General features: G+C 43.3%; 1 protein-coding gene across 1 annotated transcript; it reads left to right on the forward strand.

The window, feature by feature from the left end:
* LOC133524062 (uncharacterized) lies at window positions 1-24801 on the forward strand. The gene is made up of 6 exons (XM_061859858.1): window positions 1-301; window positions 3562-3784; window positions 18754-18993; window positions 19876-20202; window positions 20985-21116; window positions 22769-24801. The coding sequence occupies exons 1-6, from the start codon at window positions 194-196 to the stop codon at window positions 23332-23334; spliced, it is 1596 nt and encodes a 531-aa protein (XP_061715842.1). The 5' UTR covers window positions 1-193; the 3' UTR covers window positions 23335-24801.
* The last annotated feature ends 399 nt before the right edge of the window (window positions 24802-25200 follow it).

Genomic DNA, 25200 nt, shown 5'->3' on the forward strand with positions numbered 1-25200 from the left:
AAAAGAAACAGTCAGTCGCCATATTGTTTTTATAGCGATCGTGCTCCGTGTTGGGGTGTAAACAAATTTACTAAGTTTTAGTTATTTTCAGTTCGTTCCGATGGATATCATAAGTCCCGTATAATTCATGAACTCGTAGATATGAAAAAACAGGAAGTGCCATAACCTACAACTTTATTATCTGGACGTTAACATGCTAGAATCACGATTTGTGTATTTGTTTTTAGTTGTTTGTTCATCTCAATATGTTTCTGCTTCGGGGCCGCTGTGTGTTAACCAGACACAGAAGTGTACAACTCAGGTATGTATTTCGTACGAATTCCAGATCTATTCATCAAAGATGCGCTTATTGATTTTCCTGCCATACCTACTCGAATAAATACGTGACCTTCGTTGTAATAATCTAAGTAGGTACCAAAAGTTGTTTAATTTTCCTTGTTCGGAACTTATGTCTGAGGAGATTATTTATTTAGTCTTAGCATGATCAAACTATAAATACCACAAGTGTAGGTCTAGATAAAGCATATTACTTCAGTTTTATAATATGAATGCTCTATTACTGCAATTGCGTCATGGCTTTTCTGTTTTGGTTTTGGGTTAGCAGATGAGTCACACTTCGATAACTGGATTATATGAGAGAATACATAAAAGTAGAAATTTGCTTGATATAGACATGAATAAAATAAACTTACTATGTAAAAGCAAACAAAATTACTCCTAATGTCTTTATACCTCTAGAAAGTATTTAGGATAAAAAGTTCACATTATAAAATGTTTTGTTGTTTACCATAGGTATACATAGAATGAACAAAAAAAAGAATATATGAACTCTTAACTATTCGAATAAAATGTTCTCTGTGAATGTGTAACTGGATTTTCTGTGTGTAGTTCTGCCTGAAGATTTCCCAAAAGTAATAAATAAATTAGAAACCATCCTTATGATCAAAATTGAAACCAAAAAGGTGATGTAATACAACCTGAGAATAACATAACAATTGTTATGCAGAGGGGTTCTTATCAATTGTTATGCCTACCCAGTTATGTAATTGTCATTTTTGTTATCCCATTGAGCTTAATATACACTGTGTTTTTTTGATTTCCGTTAATTTCAAGGGTGCATCCCTGAGCTTATATTGAGTAACTTTCTCAAAGACACCCATATTCTAATTAACTCCATTTCGGAGATAATCAATAATTAACTTTTATCTTATAAGGCCCTTATGAGCATGTACACTAGCCATAGGGCCAGTTTACATATTGATTAGTGTTTAGTAGGAGTTGATACATTTGGTACTAAATGTACGTACTATCTCGGATGATTGGTGTTTGAAATGACATCAATATGTCACAGTTTTCAATTGTTTGGTTGATTTGAATGTAATAACACTAATAACGCTAATGCAACATTTAATTACATAAAAAAAAATGTTTAAAAAACTGTATATTTTTTTAAATTAACTATGTATGTCATTTACTTTGCTTAAACATATTTACCGATACCCTGAAGTTAACGGAATTCAATAAAAACATGGTGTATACATATTTAAACTGAAAAGAAAGCACATAAATGATGAGATGCCAAATTACAGAGAGGTATTAAAGACATAAGAAAGGGGCAAGCGAATGGTGATTCCAATGACCTTAATCTTATTCCTGAATTAACAAAACAGCAAAATAGTAATAATTGTACATTTTCGGGTAGTTATAACATTTATTGGTCGACCAACCAAATAAAAAACTGCCTGTATCTGTCACTGAACACCTGACTTTAACCTACATTATTTGATCATGTAATTTTTCATCTACCCTCATTTGGCTTAAGGAGCCATTGAAGGGTAGATTTGGTTTACTTCCATTTAAATACCTTAAGATACAGAGTATAGTGGGTAGTGACCATGCCTATGATACCCGGGTTCAAATTCCGGTAAGGGTATTTATATATGTGATGAACATGAATATTTGTTCCTGAGTCCATTCATTTGAGTTTTTTTCCATGATGAGGGCTGTATCCTGTGTATATAAGTATTTATAAATATTTATCATATCATTGTCCACTTACCTACAAGACAAGCCTTATTGAGCTTACTGTGGGAGTTGGTCAATTTGTGTAATTAATGTCCTATAAGATTGGCGGAGGACCATGGTGGTCCCTTCAAGAACATGAATTTGTTGGCAGATCTATAAACAAGACAACACTTGCTGCCTTCAAATTTCCAAACTTGGTGAACTTCCAAACAGTTAGTGGTCCCTGGCCTGGCAAAAAATATTTTATTTAGAGTGGTCCCTTCTCACTGAAAGGCTAAGAACCACTGCTTTAAAATGTAAAACTAACATTTGGGAGGGGGTTCTTGCTGAGGCAATGCATACAATAGTAATATACATTCCATTCTGTGCATAATATTTAAGAATTGCTCATATTTATATACAGAAAGTTCTTGCACAACAATGGATTAAATCATTTATATCTGAAAATACTCAATTCACTGTCAATTATTTCATTAATTTTAGCATTTGTCTTAACTATTTGGCCAAGCGCTAAGCACCACTAACAGATTGGAAATAAATACCTATAACAAAGAAAGGTCTCTTGTAAAGTATGATTTTTCACAATCAAGCCGCGTATTCGCGTTTAACGACAATCTATATAAAATTAAACAAGTAGTAAATAAATACGCGATCTATATTTGAACCTATTAAATTACATTTTGTTTTGTCAGTATAATAGAAGTTTTCAAATCATGGCAAACCTTTTTTATTAAAAGCTTTGTATTACATTTTTTCAGACAAAACCTTTGTGACAGAACTTATGACCTAAGTACATCACCAAACAGTATAAAATTATTTATACAATCAAAATTTTTCAAAAGGGATATTACGTGAAACTCTGCGTAGAGGGTGCTACTAGCACAAACTGAGGACCTACCCCGGTACCGCGAAACACGAAAATCGACCAATAGAAGGGCAGATAACGAAATTTAGATTTTCTCATACCGCGGTAGACTGTCTGTAAACAAACCGCCCGATGCATCAGTCATTGTGAAAACTTGCTAAAAAACTGTTTAGGCATAATATGTATAAGTTAATCTATTGTTTTTTTTTACTTATTTGATAAACTCAACTAGAAACGGAACGCAATGGTGATTTTATTTAGAAAACCATATTTAACTAATTGGTGACCCCTGGTGTAGAATATGTACTAGTGCTGGACTCAGGCGGCAAAACGCGCAGGCGCGCCGCATCCCTGGTGCGCCGGGTACGGGACAGTCTCAACATCATCTTAAGAATGATAGGGGATAAGCCTGATTGTCCGCTAATGCTACACTGTGCGGACTACATTCGCCTATGGGCTCCATACAGTGGTAGCTGGTAGGTTAAGTGTGTACGTTTAGGTATAATTTTTAGGCTTAGGTACTAACCCTTTTGAAACTTTTTTTTTTTTACTAACAAAATGTATGTGTCACAGTTACATGAAATAAATGTTTTCAATTCAATTCAAAACATTGCAGTAATATCCCCTATTCACCCACAGCATGAAGCATTACATGAAATACCTTTTTCCAGGTTCTTAGTCAAAGAAACAATGACTATGCCTCCTGCACCGTAGAGTATTTCAACCAAGAGGGCTGCAACAGCATGAGCTTCGGTCCGATCACCTCCAACGCCCACATCGGTGGAGTGAAGCTGAAGCCCCACATCTTGAGGAGAGAGATCAAACAGGGTTTGCTGAACTACAACCAAAGCTACACTGTGCTTAATATTACATTCAGCAATATTAAATGGAAGAGTATGTTGTGGATTTTAATACTTTTTGTTAAATATTTATTGTTTTATAAGATTCTCATTTCTCCACTACTGAAGGTTGTCTGAAAGAGCCTTTTGTTTACCTCTGTCTTTATGTATTAAATATGTTTCCTTGTGCATTTTGTTTTGAGGGTGTGCAATAAAGAGGATTAGTATGGTTTTGTTCTTATCTAAGTACAGTCAGCAAAACTACAATATTTAATATAAAATTTGCGTTAAAGTACACCACTGGAAAGATGAACCTATAGCAAAATTGTACGTAATGTACAGTTGAGAAAAGTGATCTCTTCTCCGCATACAAACTTCACAAGGAATGCAAACTAGACAATTGCTGAATGAATGAATGAATGAATGAATGATCGTTTATTTGCGTTAAACAAGCGTATATATACAAGGTGTTAAATGTTTAATTACAGCACGATTCTTGTTTGCCATGACTGGCGTACAAATATTACTACTTACTAACTAGCTAAACTAACTATGTACAAAATGTAAAAGCTAAACTTACACACTACAATTATTCATGCAATTCTAAAAGTAACAAAATTTTAAATACATTTTTTATAAATTATAACATTAGTGACTAGAGTTTTGCTTGGTGCGCGGGGCCCGAGGGCCCCGCGGTGTGCGTGGTGGTGTTGTTTGGTTGTTTGTCATGTTGTTTATGTTGTTGTTAATGAGTTGTTGTAGTTGGTGCTGTTGTTTTTGCTGTTGTTTAGGTGTAAAAGTTTGTGTTTTCCAAAGGAAAAAGGTAAAGCAGTTGTACTTTTGCTTGCAAGGAATGGTCCGCGTGCGAGCACGCACTCCCGCAGCTCGGCCTTCGGCCTCGCGTGCCTGGGCGATCCAATGGGACGCTTCGGGCCTTCGGCCCTACGCGGAGCTCGGCCTTCGGCCTTCGCAATATAGTTACTTTGGGGGTTGAAGGGAAGTTGGAGCTTAAACACGACCCAATAGTAAAAGTGTCTTGACAAGCTCACGTCGGTTTCGCTTGTCTAAGACACTTTTACTATTGGGTCGTGTTTAAGCTCCAACTTCCCCGCTGGCGAGCCTCGAAGGGGACGCTTCGGGCCTTCGGCCCTACGCGGAGCTCGGCCTTCGGCCTTCGCTAGCCTCGACGCTTATTAAGACAGTTGACTTGTTGCCGGTTCGCTTTATAACTTTTCCCGTTGTTTTTGTTGTTAAGAAGATTTCTTTTCCAAAGGGGAAAGTTAATGCGGTTGTACTTCCGCTTTGGGCCGCACTCTCGCAGCTCGGCCTTCGGCCTCGCGTGCTTGGGCGTTCCAATGGGACGCTCCGTGCCTTCGGCCCTACGCGGAGCTCGGCCTTCGGCCTTCGCTGGGTTTCGAAGCTCAGCGTCGGGCCTTCGGCCCGCCGCTTCGCTTATTAAGACAGTTAACTTGTTGTCGGTTCGCTGTATCACTTTTCCCGTTATTTTTGTTGTTATTAATATAAAGATTATTTGTTTTCCAAAGGGGAAAAGTGATGCGATTGTACTTCCGCTTTGGGCCGCACTCTCGCAGCTCGGCCTTTGGCCTCGCGTGCTTGGGCGATCCAATGGGACGCTCCGGGCCTTCGGCCCTACGCGGAGCTCGGCCTTCGGCCTTCGCTGGCTTTCGAAGCTCAGCGTCGGGCCTTCGGCCCGCCGCTTCGCTTATTAAGACACTCGGGGAGGGTTGGTTTCGCTTCGGGAGTAGTGCGGGAAGTTGGAGCTTAAACACGACCCAATAGTAAAAGTGTCTTGACAAGCTCACGTCGGGCCTACGGCCTTCGGCCTTCGGCCCGCCGTTTCGCTTGTCTAAGACACTTTTCCTATTGGGTCGTGTTTAAGCTCCAACTTCCCCCTCTCAGGTGACGCTTCGGGCCTTCGGCCCTACGCGGAGCTCGGCCTTCGGCCTTCGCTAGCCTCGACGCGTCGCCGGCTCCGCTTATCAAGACAGTTGACTTGGTAGAACGCTTGGGAGCACCTTGTGCACGCAGCTCGGCCTTCGGCCTCGCTTTAAATTACTGGGAGTTGCACGCTTGGGGGTCGGGGAGAAGGCTCCGGGCCTTCGGCCCTCCGCCGGGGTCGGCCTTCGGCCTCCCAGCCTGAAGCTCGCCCTTCGGGCTCGCTTAACACAGTTTTTATATAGGATTTCGCTTTGTTCCTCACGCCCGCAGCTCGGCCTTCGGCCTCGCCCAAAATTACTGGGAGTAGGACACGCTTGGCCACTCGGGGTGAAGCTCCGGGCCTGGCGGCCCTCCGCGGGGTCGGCCTTCGGCCTCCCAGCCTGAAGCTCGCCCTTCGGGCTCGCTTAACCTACTTGGAAATTTGACTTTGCCCCTGTCCGCCGCCATTTTGGATTTTTCCAAAAAACTTTTTTTCATATGGTAATCTTGGCCCCCAGACTCAGCCGCATGCAAAATCTCAGCACGCTCGGACCAACATTAAAAAAAGAAAAAAAAAAGTCGGCCATTTTGAATTTTTTTTTTGATGCAGTTTTATTTGTCTCGGGGCCCTCTATGACATTTGGTCGAGCACCCCCCACCTATCACGCACCGTTTGGGAGTTGCCATACAAAATTAAACTGGCCATTTCTCCGCCATCTTGGATTTTTTTCAAAATTTTTTTTTTCCATAGAAGACATTAGGGCTCCGAGATACCGCGACCAAAATTTCGGAGCGTTCGGACCTTTTTGAAGTTTTAGAAAAAAAAAGTCGGCCATTTTGAATTTTTTTTTTCTTATTCAGATTCCACTCAAAGCCCTCTATGACATTTGGTCGAGCGCCCCCGACCTATCTCTCACCGCTTAGCATGTGGGGGGTTCGAAAAAAAATCCCATACAAATTTTTTTTCGAGCTAAAAAAAAAAAAAAAATTTTTTCGAATGCGGGGGCCCATATGTACCCACATACCGGTTCTCGGCGCTCTCGGACCGTTTTGAAATTTCGGCGCCATTTTGAGTCGGCCATTTTGAATTTTTTTAAATGCCATTCCATTTGTCTCGGGGCCCTCTATGACATTTGGTCGAGCACCCCCCACCTATCTGTCACCGTTTAAAAGTTGCCATACAAAATAAAAGTGGCCATGGTGTCCGCCATCTTGGATTTTTTCCATACCGATCTAGAGGGCCCCGAGATTCCGTGACCGAAATTTGAGCGCGCCGGGACCGACTTGAAAATCGGCCGCCATTTTGAATCCGCCATTTTGAAAAAAAAATGGCGGCCTCCGAAACTGCCCAGGGTCCTCTATGACATTTGGTCGAGCACCCCCCCACTTTCTCCCACCGTTTAGCCGGGCCGTCAAACATTTTTCTGTCCCGATCCGGTAGACCGAATGTCGGATTTTTCCGGAGGTCACCGGACCGCCCCCTGTACGACCGTACCAAACTCGAATCCCCCCCGCGCCTCCTTCCGGGAGAACAATTCATGTCAATTAATGTTCGGGCTGCAGCTTTATATAATATAGACTAGATTTTGCTTGGTGCGCGGGGCCCGTGGGCCCCGCGGTGTGCATGGTGCTGTAGTTGGTATTGTTGTTTTTGTAGTTGGTGCTGTTGTTGATGTTGTTGTTGATGAGTTATTGTTGTAGGTGCCGTTGTTTGAGTGAAAAAGTTTGTTTTCCAAAGGGAAGAAGTGTTGCAGTTGTACTTTTGTTGCGCGTGCGAGCATGCACTCGGCCTTGCGTATGTTGTTATTAATATTGTTGTTTATGTGTTGTTGTTGTAGTGTTTGTTGTTGTTGCTGTTGTTTAGGTGTAAAAGTTTGTGTTTTCCAAAGGGAAAAGGTAAAGCAGTTGTACTTTTGCTTGCAAGGAATGGTCCGCGTGCGAGCACGCACTCCCGCAGCTCGGCCTTCGGCCTCGCGTGCTTGGGCGATCCAATGGGACGCTCCGGGCCTTCGGCCCTACGCGGAGCTCGGCCTTCGGCCTTCGCAATATAGTTACTTTGGGGGTTGAAGGGAAGTTGGAGCGTAAACACGACCCAATAGTAAAAGTGTCTTGACAAGCTCACGTCGGGCCTACGGCCTTCGGCCTCCGGCCCGCCGTTTCGCTTGTCTAAGACACTTACTATTGGGTCGTGTTTAAGCTCCAACTTCCCCGCTGGCGAACTTCGAAAGGGGACGCTTCGGGCCTTCGGCCCTACGCGGAGCTCGGCCTTCGGCCTTCGCTAGCCTCGACGCTTCGCCGTCGGGCCTTCGGCCCGCCGGCTCCGCTTATTAAGACAGTTGACTTGTTGCCGGTTCGCTTTATAACTTTTCCCGTTATTTTTGTTGTTGTTAATATAAAGAAGATTTCTTTTCCAAAGGGGAAAGTTAATGCGGTTGTACTTCCGCTTTGGGCCGCACTCTCGCAGCTCGGCCTTCGGCCTCGCGTGCTTGGGCGTTCCAATGGGACACTCCGTGCCTTCGGCCCTACGCGGAGCTCGGCCTTCGGCCTTCGCTGGGTTTCGAAGCTCAGCGTCGGGCCTTCGGCCCGCCGCTTCGCTTATTAAGACAGTTAACTTGTTGTCGGTTCGCTTTATCACTTTTCCCGTTATTTTTGTTGTTATTAATATAAAGATTATTTGTTTTCCAAAGGGGAAAAGTGATGCGATTGTACTTCCGCTTTGGGCCGCACTCTCGCAGCTCGGCCTTCGGCCTCGCGTGCTTGGGCGATCCAATGGGACGCTCCGGGCCTTCGGCCCTACGCGGAGCTCGGCCTTCGGCCTTCGCTGGGTTTCGGAGCTCAGCGTCGGGCCTTCGGCCCGCCGCTTCGCTTATTAAGACACTCGGGGAGGGTTGGTTTCGCTTCGGGAGTAGTGCGGGAAGTTGGAGCTTAAACACGACCCAATAGTAAAAGTGTCTTGACAAGCTCAAGTTTCGCTTGTCTAAGACACTTTTCCTATTGGGTCGTGTTTAAGCTCCAACTTCCCCCTCTCAGGTGACGCTTCGGGCCTTCGGCCCTACGCGGAGCTCGGCCTTCGGCCTTCGCTGGCCTCGACGCGTCGCCGTCGGGCCGTCGGCCCCCCGGCGCCGCTTATAAAGACCGTCGACGTGGTAGAACGCGTGGGAGCACCGTACGCACGCAGCTCGGCCTTCGGCCTCGCTTTTAGTTACTGGGGGTTGCACGCTTGGGGGTCGGGGTGAAGGCTCCGGGCCTTCGGCCCTCCGCCGGGGTCGGCCTTCGGCCTCCCAGCCTGAAGCTCGCCCTTCGGGCTCGCTTAACCTACTTGGAAATTTTACTTTGCCCCTGTCCACCGCCATTTTGGATTTTTCCAAAAAACTTTTTTTCATATGGTAATCTTGGCCCCCCAGGCTCGCCGCATGCAAAATCTCAGCGCGCTCGGACCAACATTAAAAAAAGAAAAAAAAAAAGTCGGCCATTTTGAATTTTTTTTGATGCAGTTTTATTTGTCTCGGGGCCCTCTATGACATTTGGTCGAGCACCCCCCACCTATCACGCACCGTTTGAGAGTTGCCATACAAAAGTAAACTGGCCATTTTTCCGCCATCTTGGATTTTTTCCAAAATTTTTTTTTTTCCGTACGAGTCATTGGGGCTCCGAGATACCGCGACCAAAATTTCAGAGCGCTCGGACCTTTTTGAAGTTTTAGAAAAAAAAAAAGTCGGCCATTTTGAATTTTTTTTTTCTTATTCAGATTCCACTCGGAGCCCTCTATGACATTTGGTCGAGCTCCCCCGACCTATCTCTCACCGTTTAGCATGTGGGGGATTCGAAAAAAAATCCCATACAAATTTTTTTTCGAGCTAAAAAAAAAAAAAAAAAATTTTTTCGAACGCGGGGGCCCATATGTACCCACATACCGGTTCTCGGCGCTCTCGGACCGTTTTGAAATTTCGGCGCCATTTTGAGTCGGCCATTTTGAATTTTTTTAAATGCCATTACATTTGTCTCGGGGCCCTCTATGACATTTGGTCGAGCACCCCCCACCTATCTGTCACCGTTTAAAAGTTGCCATACAAAATAAAAGTGGCCATGGTGTCCGCCATCTTGGATTTTTTCCAAATTTTTTTTTTCCATACCGATCTAGAGGGCCCCGAGATTCCGTGACCGAAATTTGAGCGCGCCGGGACCGACTTGAAAATCGGCCGCCATTTTGAATCCGCCATTTTGAAAAAAAAATGGCGGCCTCCGAAACTGCCCGGGGTCCTCTGTGACATTTGGTCGAGCACCCCCCCCACTATCTCCCACCGTTTAGCCGGGCCGTCAAACATTTTTCTGTCCCGATCCGGTAGACCGGATGTCGGATTTTTCCGGAGGTCACCGGACCGCCCCCTGTACGGCCGTACCAAACTCGAATCCCCCCCGCGCCTCCTTCCGGGAGAACAATTCGTGTCGATTAATGTTCGGGCTGCAGCTTTATATAATATAGACTAGAGTTTTGCTTGGTGCGCGGGGCCCGAGGGCCCCGCGGTTGTCGTGATGTAGTTGGTGCTGTTGTTGGTCATGTTGTTGATGTTGTTGTTAGTGTTGTTGTTGATGAGTTGTTGTTGTAGGTGCCGTTGTTTAGGTGTAAAAGTTTGTGTTTTCCAAAGGGAAAAGGTAAAGCAGTTGTACTTTTGCTTGCAAGGAATGGTCCGCGTGCGAGCACGCACTCCCGCAGCTCGGCCTTCGGCCTCGCGTGCTTGGGCGATCCAATGGGACGCTCCGGGCCTTCGGCCCTACGCGGAGCTCGGCCTTCGGCCTTCGCAATATAGTTACTTTGGGGGTTGAAGGGAAGTTGGAGCTTAAACACGACCCAATAGTAAAAGTGTCTTGACAAGCTCACGTCGGGCCTACGGCCTTCGGCCTCCGGCCCGCCGTTTCGCTTGTCTAAGACACTTTTACTATTGGGTCGTGTTTAAGCTCCAACTTCCCCGCTGGCGAGCCTCGAAGGGGACGCTTCGGGCCTTCGGCCCTACGCGGAGCTCGGCCTTCGGCCTTCGCTAGCCTCGACGCTTCGCCGTCGGGCCTTCGGCCCGCCGGCTCCGCTTATTAAGACAGTTGACTTGTTGCCGGTTACTTTATAACTTTTCCCGTTATTTTTGTTGTTATTAATATAAAGAAGATTTCTTTTCCAAAGGGGAAAGTTAATGCGGTTGTACTTCCGCTTTGGGCCGCACTCTCGCAGCTCGGCCTTCGGCCTCGCGTGCTTGGGCGTTCCAATGGGACGCTCCGTGCCTTCGGCCCTACGCGGAGCTCGGCCTTCGGCCTTCGCTGGGTTTCGAAGCTCAGCGTCGGGCCTTCGGCCCGCCGCTTCGCTTATTAAGACAGTTAACTTGTTGTCGGTTCGCTTTATCACTTTTCCCGTTATTTTTGTTGTTATTAATATCAAGATTATTTGTTTTCCAAAGGGGAAAAGTGATGCGATTGTACTTCCGCTTTGGGCCGCACTCTCGTAGCTCGGCCTTCGGCCTCGCGCGCTTGGGCGTTCCAATGGGACGCTCCGTGCCTTCGGCCCTACGCGGAGCTCGGCCTTCGGCCTTCGCTGGGTTTCGAAGCTCAGCGTCGGGCCTTCGGCCCGCCGCTTCGCTTATTAAGACAGTTAACTTGTAATTGGTTCGCTCTATAAATGCACTTTTCCCGTTATTTTTAGTATAAAGAATATTTGTTTTCCAAAGGGGAAAAGTAATGCGGTTGTACTTCCGCTTTGGGCCGCACTCTCGCAGCTCGGCCTTCGGCCTCGCGTGCTTGGGCAATCCAATGGGACGCTCCGGGCCTTCGGCCCTACGCGGAGCTCGGCCTTCGGCCTCCGCTGGGTTTCGAAGCTCAGCGTCGGGCCTTCGGCCCGCCGCTTCGCTTATTAAGACAGTTAACTTGTTGTCGGTTCGCTTTATCACTTTGCCCGTTATTTTTGTTGTTATTAATATAAAGATTATTTGTTTTCCAAAGGGGATAAGTGATGCGATTGTACTTCCGCTTTGGGCCGCACTCTCGCAGCTCGGCCTTCGGCCTCGCGTGCTTGGGCGATCCAATGGGACGCTCCGGGCCTTCGGCCCTACGCGGAGCTCGGCCTTCGGCCTTCGCTGGGTTTCGAAGCTCAGCGTCGGGCCTTCGGCCCGCCGCTTCGCTTATTAAGACACTCGGGGAGGGTTGGTTTCGCTTCGGGAGTAGTGCGGGAAGTTGGAGCTTAAACACGACCCAATAGTAAAAGTGTCTTGACAAGCTCACGTCGGGCCTACGGCCTTCGGCCTTCGGCCCGCCGTTTCGCTTGTCTAAGACACTTTTCCTATTGGGTCGTGTTTAAGCTCCAACTTCCCCCTCTCAGGTGACGCTTCGGGCCTTCGGCCCTACGCGGAGCTCGGCCTTCGGCCTTCGCAAGCCTCGACGCGTCGCCGTCGGGCCGTCGGCCCCCCGGCGCCGCGTATCAAGACAGTTGACTCATTGGAACGCTTGGGAGCACCTTACGCACGCAGCTCGGCCTTCGGCCTCGCTTTTAGTTACTGGGGGTTGCACGTTTGGGGGTCGGAGTGATGGCTCCGGGCCTTCGGCCCTCCGCCGGGGTCGGCCTTCGGCCTCCCAGCCTGAAGCTCGCCCTTCGGGCTCGCTTAACACAGTTTTTATATAGGTTTTCGCTTTGTTCCTCACTCCCGCAGCTCGGCCTTCGGCCTCGCTCAAAATTACTGGGGGTGGGGCGCGCCTGGCCACTCGAGGTGAAGCTCCGGGCCTGACGGCCCGTCGCGGGGTCGGCCTTCGGCCTCCCAGCCTGAAGCTCGCCCTTCGGGCTCGCTTAACCTACTCGAAAATTTGATTCGCCCCTATCCGCCGCCATTTTGGATTTTTCCAAAAATTTTTTTTCACATGGTAATCTTGGGCCCCCGAGCTCGCCGCATGCCAAATCTCAGCGCGCTCGGACCAACTTGAAAAAAAAAAAAAAAAAAAAGTCGGCCATTTTGAAATTTTTTTGATGCAGTTTTTTTTTCTCTCGGGGCCCTCTATGACATTTGGTCGAGCACCCCCCACCTATCGCGCACCGTTTCAGAGTTGCCATACAAAACTAAAGTGGCCATTTTTTCCGCCATCTTGGATTTTTCCAAAAAATTTTTTTACCATACAAATCTAGAGGATCCCGAGATTCCGTGACCAAAATTTCAGCGCGCTAGGACCGTTTTGAAAATTGGCCGCCATTTTGAATCCGCCATTTTGAAAAAAAAATGGCGGCTCTAGAAACTGCCCAGGGTCCTCTATGACATTTGGTCGAGCACCCCCCCACTAAGTCTTACCGTTTAGCCGGGCTCTTGTGCAGGTTTTTGGTCTTTCATCAGATCGAAAAATCCATATTTTTCTGGACCTACAAATTCCGAGCTCTATACGAATCAATTTTTTTTTTCCACCTAAACCCCACAGTTTTCAAATAAAACATATACATTAGAAATCAGTGGTTTTGCAGCTATATATATATTAAACTAGATTTTGCTTGGTGCGCGGGGCCCGGGGGCCCCGCGGTGTGCATGGTGCTGTTGTTAGTATTGTTGTTTTTGTAGTTGGTGCTGTTGTTGATGTTGTTATTGATGAGTTATTGTTGTAGGTGCCGTTGTTTGAGTGAAAAAGTTTGTTTTCCAAAGGGAAGAAGTGGTGCAGTTGTACTTTTGCTGCGCGTGCGAGCATGCACTCGGCCTCGCGTATGTTGTTATTAATATTGTTGTTTATGTGTTGTTGTTGTAGTGTTTGTTGTTGTTGCTGATGTTTAGGTGTAAAAGTTTGTGTTTTCCAAAGGGAAAAGGTAAAGCAGTTGTACTTTTGCTTGCAAGGAATGGTCCGCGTGCGAGCACGCACTCCCGCAGCTCGGCCTTCGGCCTCGCGTGCTTGGGCGATCCAATGGGACGCTCCGGGCCTTCGGCCCTACGCGGAGCTCGGCCTTCGGCCTTCGCTAGCCTCGACGCTTCGCCGTCGGGCCTTCGGCCCGCCGGCTACGCTTATTAAGACAGTTGACTTGTTGCCGGTTCGCTTTATAACTTTTCCCGTTATTTTTGTTGTCATTAATATAAAGAAGATTTGTTTTCCAAAGGGGAAAGTTAATGCGGTTGTACTTCCGCTTTGGGCCGCACTCTCGCAGCTCGGCCTTCGGCCTCGCGTGCTTGGGCGATCCAATGGGACGCTCCGTGCCTTCGGCCCTACGCGGAGCTCGGCCTTCGGCCTTCGCTGGGTTTCGAAGCTCAGCGTCGGGCCTTCGGCCCGCCGCTTCGCTTATTAAAACAGTTAACTTGTAACCGGTTCGCTCTATAAATGCATTTTTCCCGTTATTTTTAGTATAAAGAATATTTGTTTTCCAAAGGTGAAATGTAATGCGGTTGTACTTCCGCTTTGGGCCGCACTCTCGCAGCTCGGCCTTCGGCCTCGCGTGCTTGGCCGAACCAGTGGGACGCTCCGGGCCTTCGGCCCTACGCGGAGCTCGGCCTTCGGCCTTCGCTGGGTTTCGAAGCTCAGCGTCGGGCCTTCGGCCCGCCGCTTCGCTTATTAAGACACTCGGGGAGGGTTGGTTTCGCTTCGGGATTAGTGCGGGAAGTTGGAGCTTAAACACGACCCAATAGTAAAAGTGTCTTGACAAGCTCACGTCGGGCCTACGGCCTTTGGCCTTCGGCCCGCCGTTTCGCTTGTCTAAGACACTTTTCCTATTGGGTCGTGTTTAAGCTCCAACTTCCCCCTCTCAGGTGACGCTTCGGGCCTTCGGCCCTACGCGGAGCTCGGCCTTCGGCCTTCGCTGGCCTCGACGCGTCGCCGTCGGGCCATCGGCCCCCCGGCTCCGCTTATCAAGACAGTCGACTTGGTAGAACGCTTGGGAGCACCGTACGCACGCAGCTCGGCCTTCGGCCTCGCTTTTAGTTACTGGGGGTTGCACGCTTGGGGGTCGGGGTGAAGGCTCCGGGCCTTCGGCCCTCCGCCGGGGTCGGCCTTCGGCCTCCCAGCCTGAAGCTCGCCCTTCGGGCTCGCTTAACCTACTTGGAAATTTTACTTTGCCCCTGTCCACCGCCATTTTGGATTTTTCCAAAAAACTTTTTTTCATATGGTAATCTTGGCCCCCCAGGCTCGCCGCATGCAAAATCTCAGCGCGCTCGGACCAACATTAAAAAAAGAAAAAAAAAAAGTCGGCCATTTTGATTTTTTTTTTGATGCAGTTTTATTTGTCTCGGGGCCCTCTATGACATTTGGTCGAGCACCCCCCACCTATCACGCACCGTTTGAGAGTTGCCATACAAAAGTAAACTGGCCATTTTTCCGCCATCTTGGATTTTTTCCAAAATTTTTTTTTTCCGTACGAGTCATTGGGGCTCCGAGATACCGCGACCAAAATTTCAGAGCGCTCGGACCTTTTTGAAGTTTTAGAAAAAAAAAAGTCGGCCATTTTGAATTTTTTTTTCTTATTCAGATTCCACTCGGAGCCCTCTATGACATTCGGTCGAGCTCCCCCGACCTATCTCTCACCGTTTAGCATGTGGGGGATTCGAAAAAAAATCCCATACAAATTTTTTTTCGAGCTAAAAAAAAAAAAAAATTTTTTTTCGAATGCGGGGGCCCATATGTACCCACATACCGGTTCTCGGCGCTCTCGGACCGTTTTGAAATTTCGGCGCCATTTTGAGTCGGCCATTTTGAATTTTTTTAAATGCCATTCCATTTGTCTCGGAGTCCTCTATGACATTTGGTCGAGCACCCCCCCACTATCTCCCACCGTTTGGCCGGGCCGTCAAACATTTTTCTGTCCCGATCCGGTAGACCGAATGTCGGATTTTTCCGGAGGTCACCGGACCGCCCCCTGTACGACCGTACCAAACTCGAATCCCCCCCGCGCCTCCTTCCGGGAGAACAATTCGTGTCGATTAATGTTCGGGCTGCAGCTTTATATAATATAGAAAATATAGAAATAGAAAAATATTAAAATTTAATTATAATTTACAATTGATAATATATTCATCTACAGAATAGTAACAATTCTCAATTAAATGATCAAACAATGTTCTTTTAAATGTATGTATGTGCAATTCTTTAAATTCATCAGAAAGGATATTAAATAATTTGATAGCCATACAGTAGACGTTTTTTCTGGATAACGCTAGTTTAGTTATAGGTAAAAGTAACTTATTTCTATGCGTCCCTCTCTTGGAGTTCGTTGTGATAATTTCAAAAAGTGACATATGTTTCTTAATAAAAATACACATTTCAAAAATATAGAGTGACGGAAGAGGCAGTATATGTTTAGATTGGAACAAAGGTTTACAGTGTGCTAAAAAGTCAGCTCCACATAGAGTTCGGATACATTTCTTTTGTAATTTAAATATAATATCTGCATCTACTGAGTTACCCCAAAGTATGAGCCCATATCGTAATATGGATGCCACATAACCATGGTACGCGTTAAGAGCTGCTTCTTCCGAGACTACACTTCGCAGTCGATACAATACGTATACAAAACGATCAAGCCGTATACGCAAGTCATCAATATGACTTTTCCAATTACAGAGATAGTCTAATGTTATGCCTAAGAATTTAGCTGATTCAACTTCTTCAATTATAGTATCGTTATGTTACCTTTAGATTCATGGTCTTTTTCTTACATGTTAAAAATTGAATAAATTTTGTTTTTTTTAAATTAATGCTCAGGTGATTGTTTTCTAGCCAGCATATAATGTCTCTTAATGCATCGTTTATATCGTGGTTGAAGGTCACAATGTCTTTACATTTTACGAGTAAGGTAGTATCGTCGGCGAATAGGATGCATTCATGTTTTGTAGCACTGGGTAGGTCGTTAATGTATAATAAGAATAACAGTGGACCGAGTATACTTCCTTGCGGTACTCCTGTAGAGGTGTGTTTATAACATGACCTATAGGTTATTTTGTGGTTACCGGTTACTCTTGCAATTTCCACGCACTGATGTCTGTTACTAAGATAACTACTTAACCATTCATAAGCAACGCCTCTTATGCCATATTTAAATAATTTATTAAGGAGTATTTTATGATTTACGAAATCAAATGCTTTAGTCATATCCAGTAGTATTGCGACTACAGGAATATTATTGTCCAGGCTTTCTATGACAGATTTCACCAGGTGAAAGCATGCCTTAGTAGTGGAACTGTTTTTGCGAAACCCAAACTGTTCATCTTTTAATATGTGATATTGTAATAAGAAGCTACATATTTTGTTATGCATTACTTTTTCGAATATCTTCGAAAATACCGGTATAAGAGTGATAGGTCTGTAATTGGTAACTTCATATTTGTTTCCCTTTTTATGTAACGGTTTAACCACTGAGTATTTAAGGCGTTCCGAAAAAATACCTTGTGTGAATGAGAGATTTATGATGTGACTTAAGGGCGTCGAAATACTTGTAGCACATAATTTAAGGACTTTAGTGCATATGTCATCGTAGCCTGTAGAGTTTGTATTACGTAAGCTTAGTATTACCTTTGTCACATCTAAAGTATGTACGGGTGTGAGAAAAATACTATGTTCATGTTGAGGTATATGTTTGGCTTGATTTACTTGTTGTTGTGATTGACATGTTACATTAATGAAGTAGTCATTCATTTTGTCAGCTATATCTTGAGGACTATTAAAAGCTTCAGTACCAATCACTATTTTGGAGATGTCCTCAGGCACCGGCACTGCATTACAATTCTCTTTTATAATTAACCATGACGCTTTACATTTGTTATTTGACTTATTTATAAATCGACTATTTGAGATTTGTCGCGCTTTATGAAGACACTTTTTTAAAATTTTTGTATAATTTTTATACTGTGTTAAGGAGCATTTACTGTGCGTCGTTCGAGATGCTTTTCTGTACAGTGTTCTTTTATGCATACAACTGACTTTTACTCCCTTTGTAAGCCATTTATTCTTTATAGGCTTGGTGACTCTTTTCACTTTAATGTTAGGAAAGCAAAGATTATAGAATAACAAAAATAAGTCATTAAATTTATCGAATGCTGAATTAGTATCAGTTTCGTTTAATACGTCACTAAATGATAATGCAGCAATACATTCATGGAATTTATGTAAGTTATTTTGGCTAAAGTCCCTTTTAAATTCATGCCAAAATACGGGTTTTTTCTTTATAGAGGCATCATAATTTAATTTACATGTTAGGCTTTGACCAGTTTCGTGATCTGAAAGGGTTAAGGTGTGGATGTTCGTTTTGACATCTGTGATATTACTAGCCATCAAATCAATGCAAGTCATTTTTCGGGTCGGTTGAAGAATATGATTTCTTATATTGTAGTTTGATAGGATTGATGTTAATTGCTTTTTTATTTTATTGTCTGTTAATATATTAATATTCCAGTCTCCGCAGAGTACCACACGTTTTTTGCTATTTTTAGTTATTAATGTTAATAACTGATTTAATAAAGAAAAAAATATGTTTACGTTTGACGTTGGTGTTCTATATATACATACTATAATTAAATTATACTGAAGTAACTCAACACCACAGCATTCAAATTCAAATTTTTGAGACAGAGTTAAAACTTTCTCAAGAACTTTATATTCTAAACCTTCCCTAATAAGTATACATGTGCCCCCTCTCTTCTGATTTTGTCTGCAATATGAGGTAGCTACCTTATAATTACTGATATTAAGGTTTGCTATAGACCCTGACTTGATAAAAGTTTCACACAGACATATGATTTCGACATGACCTAAGACTTTATGTAGATCATCAATTGCCACTTCAAAAATGTCTCTCTTACCCATTATTCCTGCAATATTCTGGTGAAATATATTAACAGGTATAGATTCATAATCAGGCACGAAAGGACTGGGTATCGGTTCCTGTAAAGTTTGTTTTCTTTACTTGGTTACTGATTCGCTTATTGTATGTTGCTTCTTTTCTTAGCTGTATACATGTTTGGATTACTTAATTTTAAAAATTGTAACACTTATATGTACCCCCCAGTGCCCCCCCCCCCTCCTAAGCAACTGTCGACATTCTTTAAAAAATTTATATGTACCTTTTTTTCCAAATATTATTAAATTTGTATAAATCCTTTCTAGCAATCAAATTTCGTTTTGAAGAGCAAAGCAAGAAACCATTTAAACAAACTCACTGCAGAAACATAGTGCTGTCAAACGAAGCCCACATAGATGACCAGTCCGTGCTCTACTATGACTGCTACTGGCCTGACAGTAACAACAGTGTGGTGCGCTCACATATACTGGACTTTGAGGCTTCGGATGACAATGTGGTCAACCGGGGACAGTATTACTTCAATGTTCCATCGGCGCAAATGCTGCGTGAGTATGCTTTGGTCACCTTTAGTTTGTGTTTAATAAGTGTTTTTTGTGAAAGATTGACCATATCGCTGCATAAAATACAAGAAACAGATATAAGAAACACGTTTCCCAATAATTATATTGGGAAGCGTTTTCTTCTGTTTTTGGCTAACGCTATTACCCTCTTGGGAACCATGCTACTATACTCTGTATCTTTAGGTATTTAAATAAAAGTAAACAAAATCTGCCCTCAAATTGCTCCTTAAGCCAGTTGAGGGTAGATGAAAACATTACATGATCAAATAATGTAGGTTAATAAAGTCAGGTCGTTCTGTGACAGATTCAGGCTTTGATTAGCCGGGTCCACACAGAGCGAGCATACGCGCGAGGCAATTTCCTCACGCACAAACCAGCCAGTGTAGTCGTGCCTCGGCCGAGACGGCGCGCTCGAGCGAGGAAAACGCACGTGCCGCCTCGGCGGAGGCACGTTGACACTGGCTGGTTTTTGCGTGAGGAAATTGCCTCGCACGTACGTGCTCGCTCGCTCGCTCTGTGTGGACCCGCCTATTGGTTAACCAATAAAAGTTATAACTACCCGAAAATGTACAAATTGTTTGTTTACATTTATTTAAATACCTAAAGATACAGTGTATAGTTGGGAATTCCTGGCGTAAATATATTATAAATATGGTGCTACTTTACCGCATTAGTGCGGTAATTAGCACTTTACCTATATCGAAAATTTAAAGGGCTATAAGTATACTGTAATACGTTGTACGATATACGTGCAAATAGGTAATTCGCAACCCGTGTCGATGTAAAACACTTCGGTCGTGTTGTAACTTATCGCAACTCGTTGCTAATTTCCTACTTACTATATCATAATGTACTAACTAATTACAGGCAACACCGATAATGCATCGAACTGGAAACCATTTATCTACCTCGAGATACTCTCCGATAAAATCCGCCTCCACATAATGGCTCCACCGAATCAAGTGAAGATCTCCTCCTACCGCATTCAGGTCCTCAATGAATGCAACGGGAAGAAGCATGACATAGTGAAAAGCCAAGTGTTACAGCTACAGAATTACACCGATGAAGTGACCTATGATTATAGTTTGTTGGGGACCCCAGGGTCTTACTATTTCATAGTGATCCCACAACATGATGGGTGCAAGGATGGAGCGACGAAATGCCAGGTTGTAGAGAGTCCCAGGTTCAAAATCAGTGAGTATCTGGTTTCACAACACCAATTTTAGAAATTGAAATGCTCTAAAGCTTCTGCTGAGTTAGACTGCAAAAGTGGAATGTTTAGTGTTTTATTTAAAATAAATTTGTTATAAAGTATAAATAAGCGAATTCAAAGCGAAATTTAACACTACAATATGTACAAATTTTATTTTGTAAATGACTTGCAATCGGGCCTATCCTAAAGGATGACGTACAGACATAAATGTTGACGTACCAGAGTTACATATGTCTGCTAAGTATTTATACCATGATTTTACCCCCTTATTCATAAACGTGTACTAAAGTTACGATGCCGCTAATAATCGTTTGTCCCTTTCCATCATACCAATACCTCTGAAAGGGACAAACGATTTTTAGCGACATCGTAACTTTAGTACACGTTTATGAATAAGGGGGTTAATGTTTAAGCTCTTATTTAAAATGTTATGATGCCTTTTTATGAGCCATTAATAGGCGGGTCCACACAGAGCGAGCACACAATTTTTTCACGCACAAACCTTTTTGTGCGTGAAAAAATTGTGTGCTCGCTCTGTGTGGACCCGCCTATTAATGGCTCATAAAAAGGCATCATAACATTTTAAATAACACGCCGGTTTGTACGTGAGAAAATTGTCTCGCCCGTATGCTCGCTCCGTGTAGTGATTTTCGACCGAAATTAAAAATCTGCCTCTTATTCACAATTCAATATTAATTCAATTAGATTGTATTATTATTTTCGAAAAATGTACTATACTATAGGTCAGTATGTACCATTGCAGACAACCACGTACAAAGCTTCAACATCTGCATCGCCAGCGTCTCTGCCCTGATCGTGGCGACGCTGTTCGCGTACTACATCGTGCTGCGGGTGCTGCGCCGCTACTGGTGCCGAGACTACCGGCTTGCTATGGGTAAATGGCTTTATTCATTTCTTAGTATGTGGAAGCTTAGTTGAGCTCTACAACTTATAAACAATATAATTTTTCAAACTTCCTACTTGAAACTAGGTCCTACTTGAAAGGGTTGAGCCTTGTTGTCTGGTCTGTCAATGAAAAAGTTGAAAGTTTTTTTTTTTATACCACGTCGGTGGCAAACAAGCATACGGCCTGCCTAATGGTAAGCAGTATCCGTAGCCTATGTACGCCTGCAACTCCAGAGGAGTTACATGCGCGTTGCCGACCCTAACCCCCTCCCACCCTCGTTGAGCTGTGGCAACCTTACTCACCGGCAGGAACACAACACTATGAAAGTTGAAAGTTGTCGGTCGATGTCTATATAACGTGATTTTTATTTAAGATTTTGGGACCAATTTCATTTTTGTTACAAGCTTTTGTCGCCGACTGTACTTTTCTTACCACAGGCAACTAATACTCATTTCGAGACAATTCTAAAAACGCCAAACACAATTAGGTTGCGTTATTTCATCATAGAGCTCCATCTCCTGTTTCCATCAGATCAGCTCGATGGTACCATAATATTGCATTGTCACCTGACTTACATATGTATGCAAATTTTCAGCTCAATCGGAAATCGGGAAGTGGGTAAAATTTAGCTTCCAAGATTTGACACTAACAAAATATATTAACAGGGCAAGTTAAATAAAAGCATGTAAAAACAGTCAACTTCTAAAGGGTTAATTCTAATAATTGATTTGTTTATTTCCATTTTGACCACTTGAGAGGTGTTACAATCTGTGAAATGTCTAGACATCGGGCAGTTGACCTCTGGATTGTGAGTTTTTACTCCATTGTGAAACTGCGGGCCGCGACGAAATTCTCTCCGCGTCAACTGAATTTCACTACCGTGCGACCTCGTCTCAATGAATCGCTTAATAAAGTTAATTATAAAGTTTTTAATTGCTGTTTTTTGCCTATGTCTCGAGTCACCCTTGAAAATGAATAACTGTCATAACGCTTTCTGATATTACTTACATACTCCGTTGTCTCAGTGACCCCAAGTGGTCCAAATGTGACTTGACCTGCGACACAAGACAGCGCCACTTATCTCAGTCCTGCCATGTGCTACTTCTTGCCAATGTTTGACTCGGGAGTTTGTACAGATCCGCCCCCACCACGTCGCTCCAGCGGTACCTGGGGCTTTCTGATATTATTCAGGATGAAAAAAAAATTGTTACAATACGTATATTAGGGCATATTAGGTATTGTGTTCTTATTAGGAAAAAGTAAAAGAATTTTTTTACGCGTTTTTTTTTCTATAAAAAAAAAAAAGAAAAACAAAATTGCATTTTTTTTTCCTTTTTTGGTGAGACGTGTGGTGTAGTATATAATTAGTTCGTAAGCATTGCAAATATAATCGTGTAACCTACCTAATTAGATCAGAATAAATCATAATTTTCATCGGAGCTGTTGTTTCATTAACGCGTACACAGGTCATCCAAGTCTCCATAGAAAGATTTTAAAAAATTCGAGTCAAAACGTTTTTCTTCCACTTCTCATCAGAACACGATACAGAATATGCCCTTCAACGGATTCCCACTATTTTTGCTACATCCTTTTAGGTTAAGGAAGTCGAAATATGAGGTAATTACAATTTTTATTTACAGGTCAAGAAATACCAGCCCCAACGAAAGTTGTAGTCATCTACTCGCCGGCCAACCGCCTCCACGCCGAGTGCGTGTCGTCCCTCGTGGGCTACCTGCGCGCCGAGTTCGGCTTCGACGTGCTGTTCGACGGCGACGTCTGCGCCGCCGCTCACCAGGACCCCTACGTCTGGGCCGCGGAGACCTTCCAAATGGCCACCCATGTCATGTACATCGTCGGCCCCGCCGACCTGACCAACCAATACAACAATATCTACGAGAAACCCATCCTCAGCGCTCATAAAAACTTGGACACCCTTCAACTTTCACTACTAAAAGCGAACAGGGGATCTAAAAACCAAAAAGCTGTTATCAATGTAGTCTTTGAGTACTCTAACGGACCTATACCGATGGAAACTAGGCACGGGAAGACATTCTATCTACTGAAGGAATGGAACAAACTGATTTCTTATTTGTCAAAGAATTTGCTGCCGAAGAAACAGCTGGTGCGAACGGAGAAAGGCAGGTGTCTGCTAGAGGATCTGACCAAGGCTAAGAAATTGCTGAATAGCAGTAATTTTAATGTGTAAATTGTTACGGGACGAAATATTAGGAAAGATGCGGGATGTAAATCAGAAGATATAGGATACAGGTATATGCAATGAAGATTTAGGTTAACATATATCGCGCGATAGCTGTAGTTGTGGTAAGAACCAAGAACGGTAGCTATGATGGGAACTAGTATTTCATTGGTGACAAAAATAATAGCAACAAACAGATTATCTTAAACAGGTTCCTGGTTTTCAACAGAACTCAATCGCGTTACGAAGGTGTTATATCGTTAGGATCAGTGGTTTAGATGTGGAATTCGATTCTCAGGCAGGCCTGAAGAAAAAAGCATTGGTTTTTCAATATTATTCATAAAACTTAGTTTTTCGTGCTGGCAATGTGATCAGTATTAGCTACAATTATGTTGTTCGTTGCCATAGTCTCTTGGATCACTGAAATAAAAGCACGAATAACTTTGTTTTCATTATCTTGTTTGTACTAAGGTGGGATGCGAAGTTATGCGAATGTTTCAAGGAAAATTGATATTTATTGTCTTTTGTGTCTAATTGTATTGATGTTGAACATTTTCTATTCGGTATTGGGGCACTAGTATTTGGCATAATACATATCACTACCACTACTAAGCACTCACTTTTTACCGTTAGTCAAATTTAAATATGGCAACGTCATATCATGTTCATATTTAAATTTAACCGAAATATATTTAATGGAAAAGTTACAGTTGTTAAGCATCCATCAATGCTTATGCTTTTAGAAATAAATTAATATCATTGATATCACCTGCGCTCCAATACCCAAAAAAAAAAAAGAGAGAAAAAAGTATGTGTTACAAACAATATTATATGATTGTTGTTTATAATTGTTGTAAATTCTTGAAGTCCCAGTTTTCAAACATACCGCTTTTTAAATTACTTATTTATATATTTTTTTAAATGAATGAACAATTAGTAGTACATACATGCTCAATATGTTCCCTACGTATTTTTGTACCTACTATAAGAACAAAAAAAATGTTTTCTCGTATAAGCACCCGTTCACCATTTCTTGGGTCTATTTATGCAGTGTGGAACTAGCTTTTTATTACTTTCATAAGTTATTGTGAATGATGTGCATTTGTACCTTTTTCACTATTTGAACATATTATTTCCTACATTTGCATACTTGATAAATGTGTTAATATGAATATTAATTATATCGATAAAACTCAATTCTACTCTCTGTATAGTCCGCATTTAAATCACCATACGTAATGATTGTGCATAGAAATTAGCCAATCAATATTCTAGCTAATGACGTCAATATAACTGTTATTATAACCTTGTCAAACAAAGCGGTATGTCTCTTTAATTGTATCTTGATTCTTGACTTGTTGATCTCAATTCCGAAACTGTTGGAGTAACGTGTTCTATATCTTTATACAAGACTTTCAATTAAGCTCAATATATACCTTTGTGATGTATTTTTATAATATAGAATCGTATTATTATCATATGTGTTTCATTTCCCGTTTGGACGCTTACGCTGTTATTAACGATCCTCCAATACTATTGCGGTGCTACGTGGCGTAAGGGCCAACCGCCATAAGGTACATTTTTCCATGGAACATCACATTAAAAATAATAATATGCAAATGAATTTGTATTTTTGTCAATAGTCGGGTCCACACAGAGCGAGCATACGCTCGAGGCATTTTCCTCACACACAAACCGGCCAGTGTAGACGTGCCTCGGCCGAGCCTGGCCGGTTTGTGCGCGAGGAAATTGCCTCGCGCGTATGTTCGCTCTGTGTGGACACGCCTATTCATTGTGATTATGATCATGAAAAAAAATGATGAATTTGATTGATCCCATTTATACATAGTAGAGCAAAAGTAAATAAAAAAGCAG

Source organism: Cydia pomonella, chromosome 13, assembly GCF_033807575.1.
Source record: "Cydia pomonella isolate Wapato2018A chromosome 13, ilCydPomo1, whole genome shotgun sequence".
Classification (NCBI taxonomy): Eukaryota; Metazoa; Arthropoda; class Insecta; order Lepidoptera; family Tortricidae; genus Cydia; species Cydia pomonella.

Bases quoted from the DNA above. Each gene is read 5' to 3' on its own strand.
- LOC133524062 (XM_061859858.1), top strand. From the start codon at position 194: ATGCTAGAATCACGATTTGTGTATTTGTTTTTAGTTGTTTGTTCATCT. The intron at 20,203-20,984 runs GTGAGTATCTGG...GTACCATTGCAG, and splicing joins GAGTCCCAGGTTCAAAATCA to ACAACCACGTACAAAGCTTC. The intron at 21,117-22,768 runs GTAAATGGCTTT...TTTTATTTACAG, and splicing joins AGACTACCGGCTTGCTATGG to GTCAAGAAATACCAGCCCCA.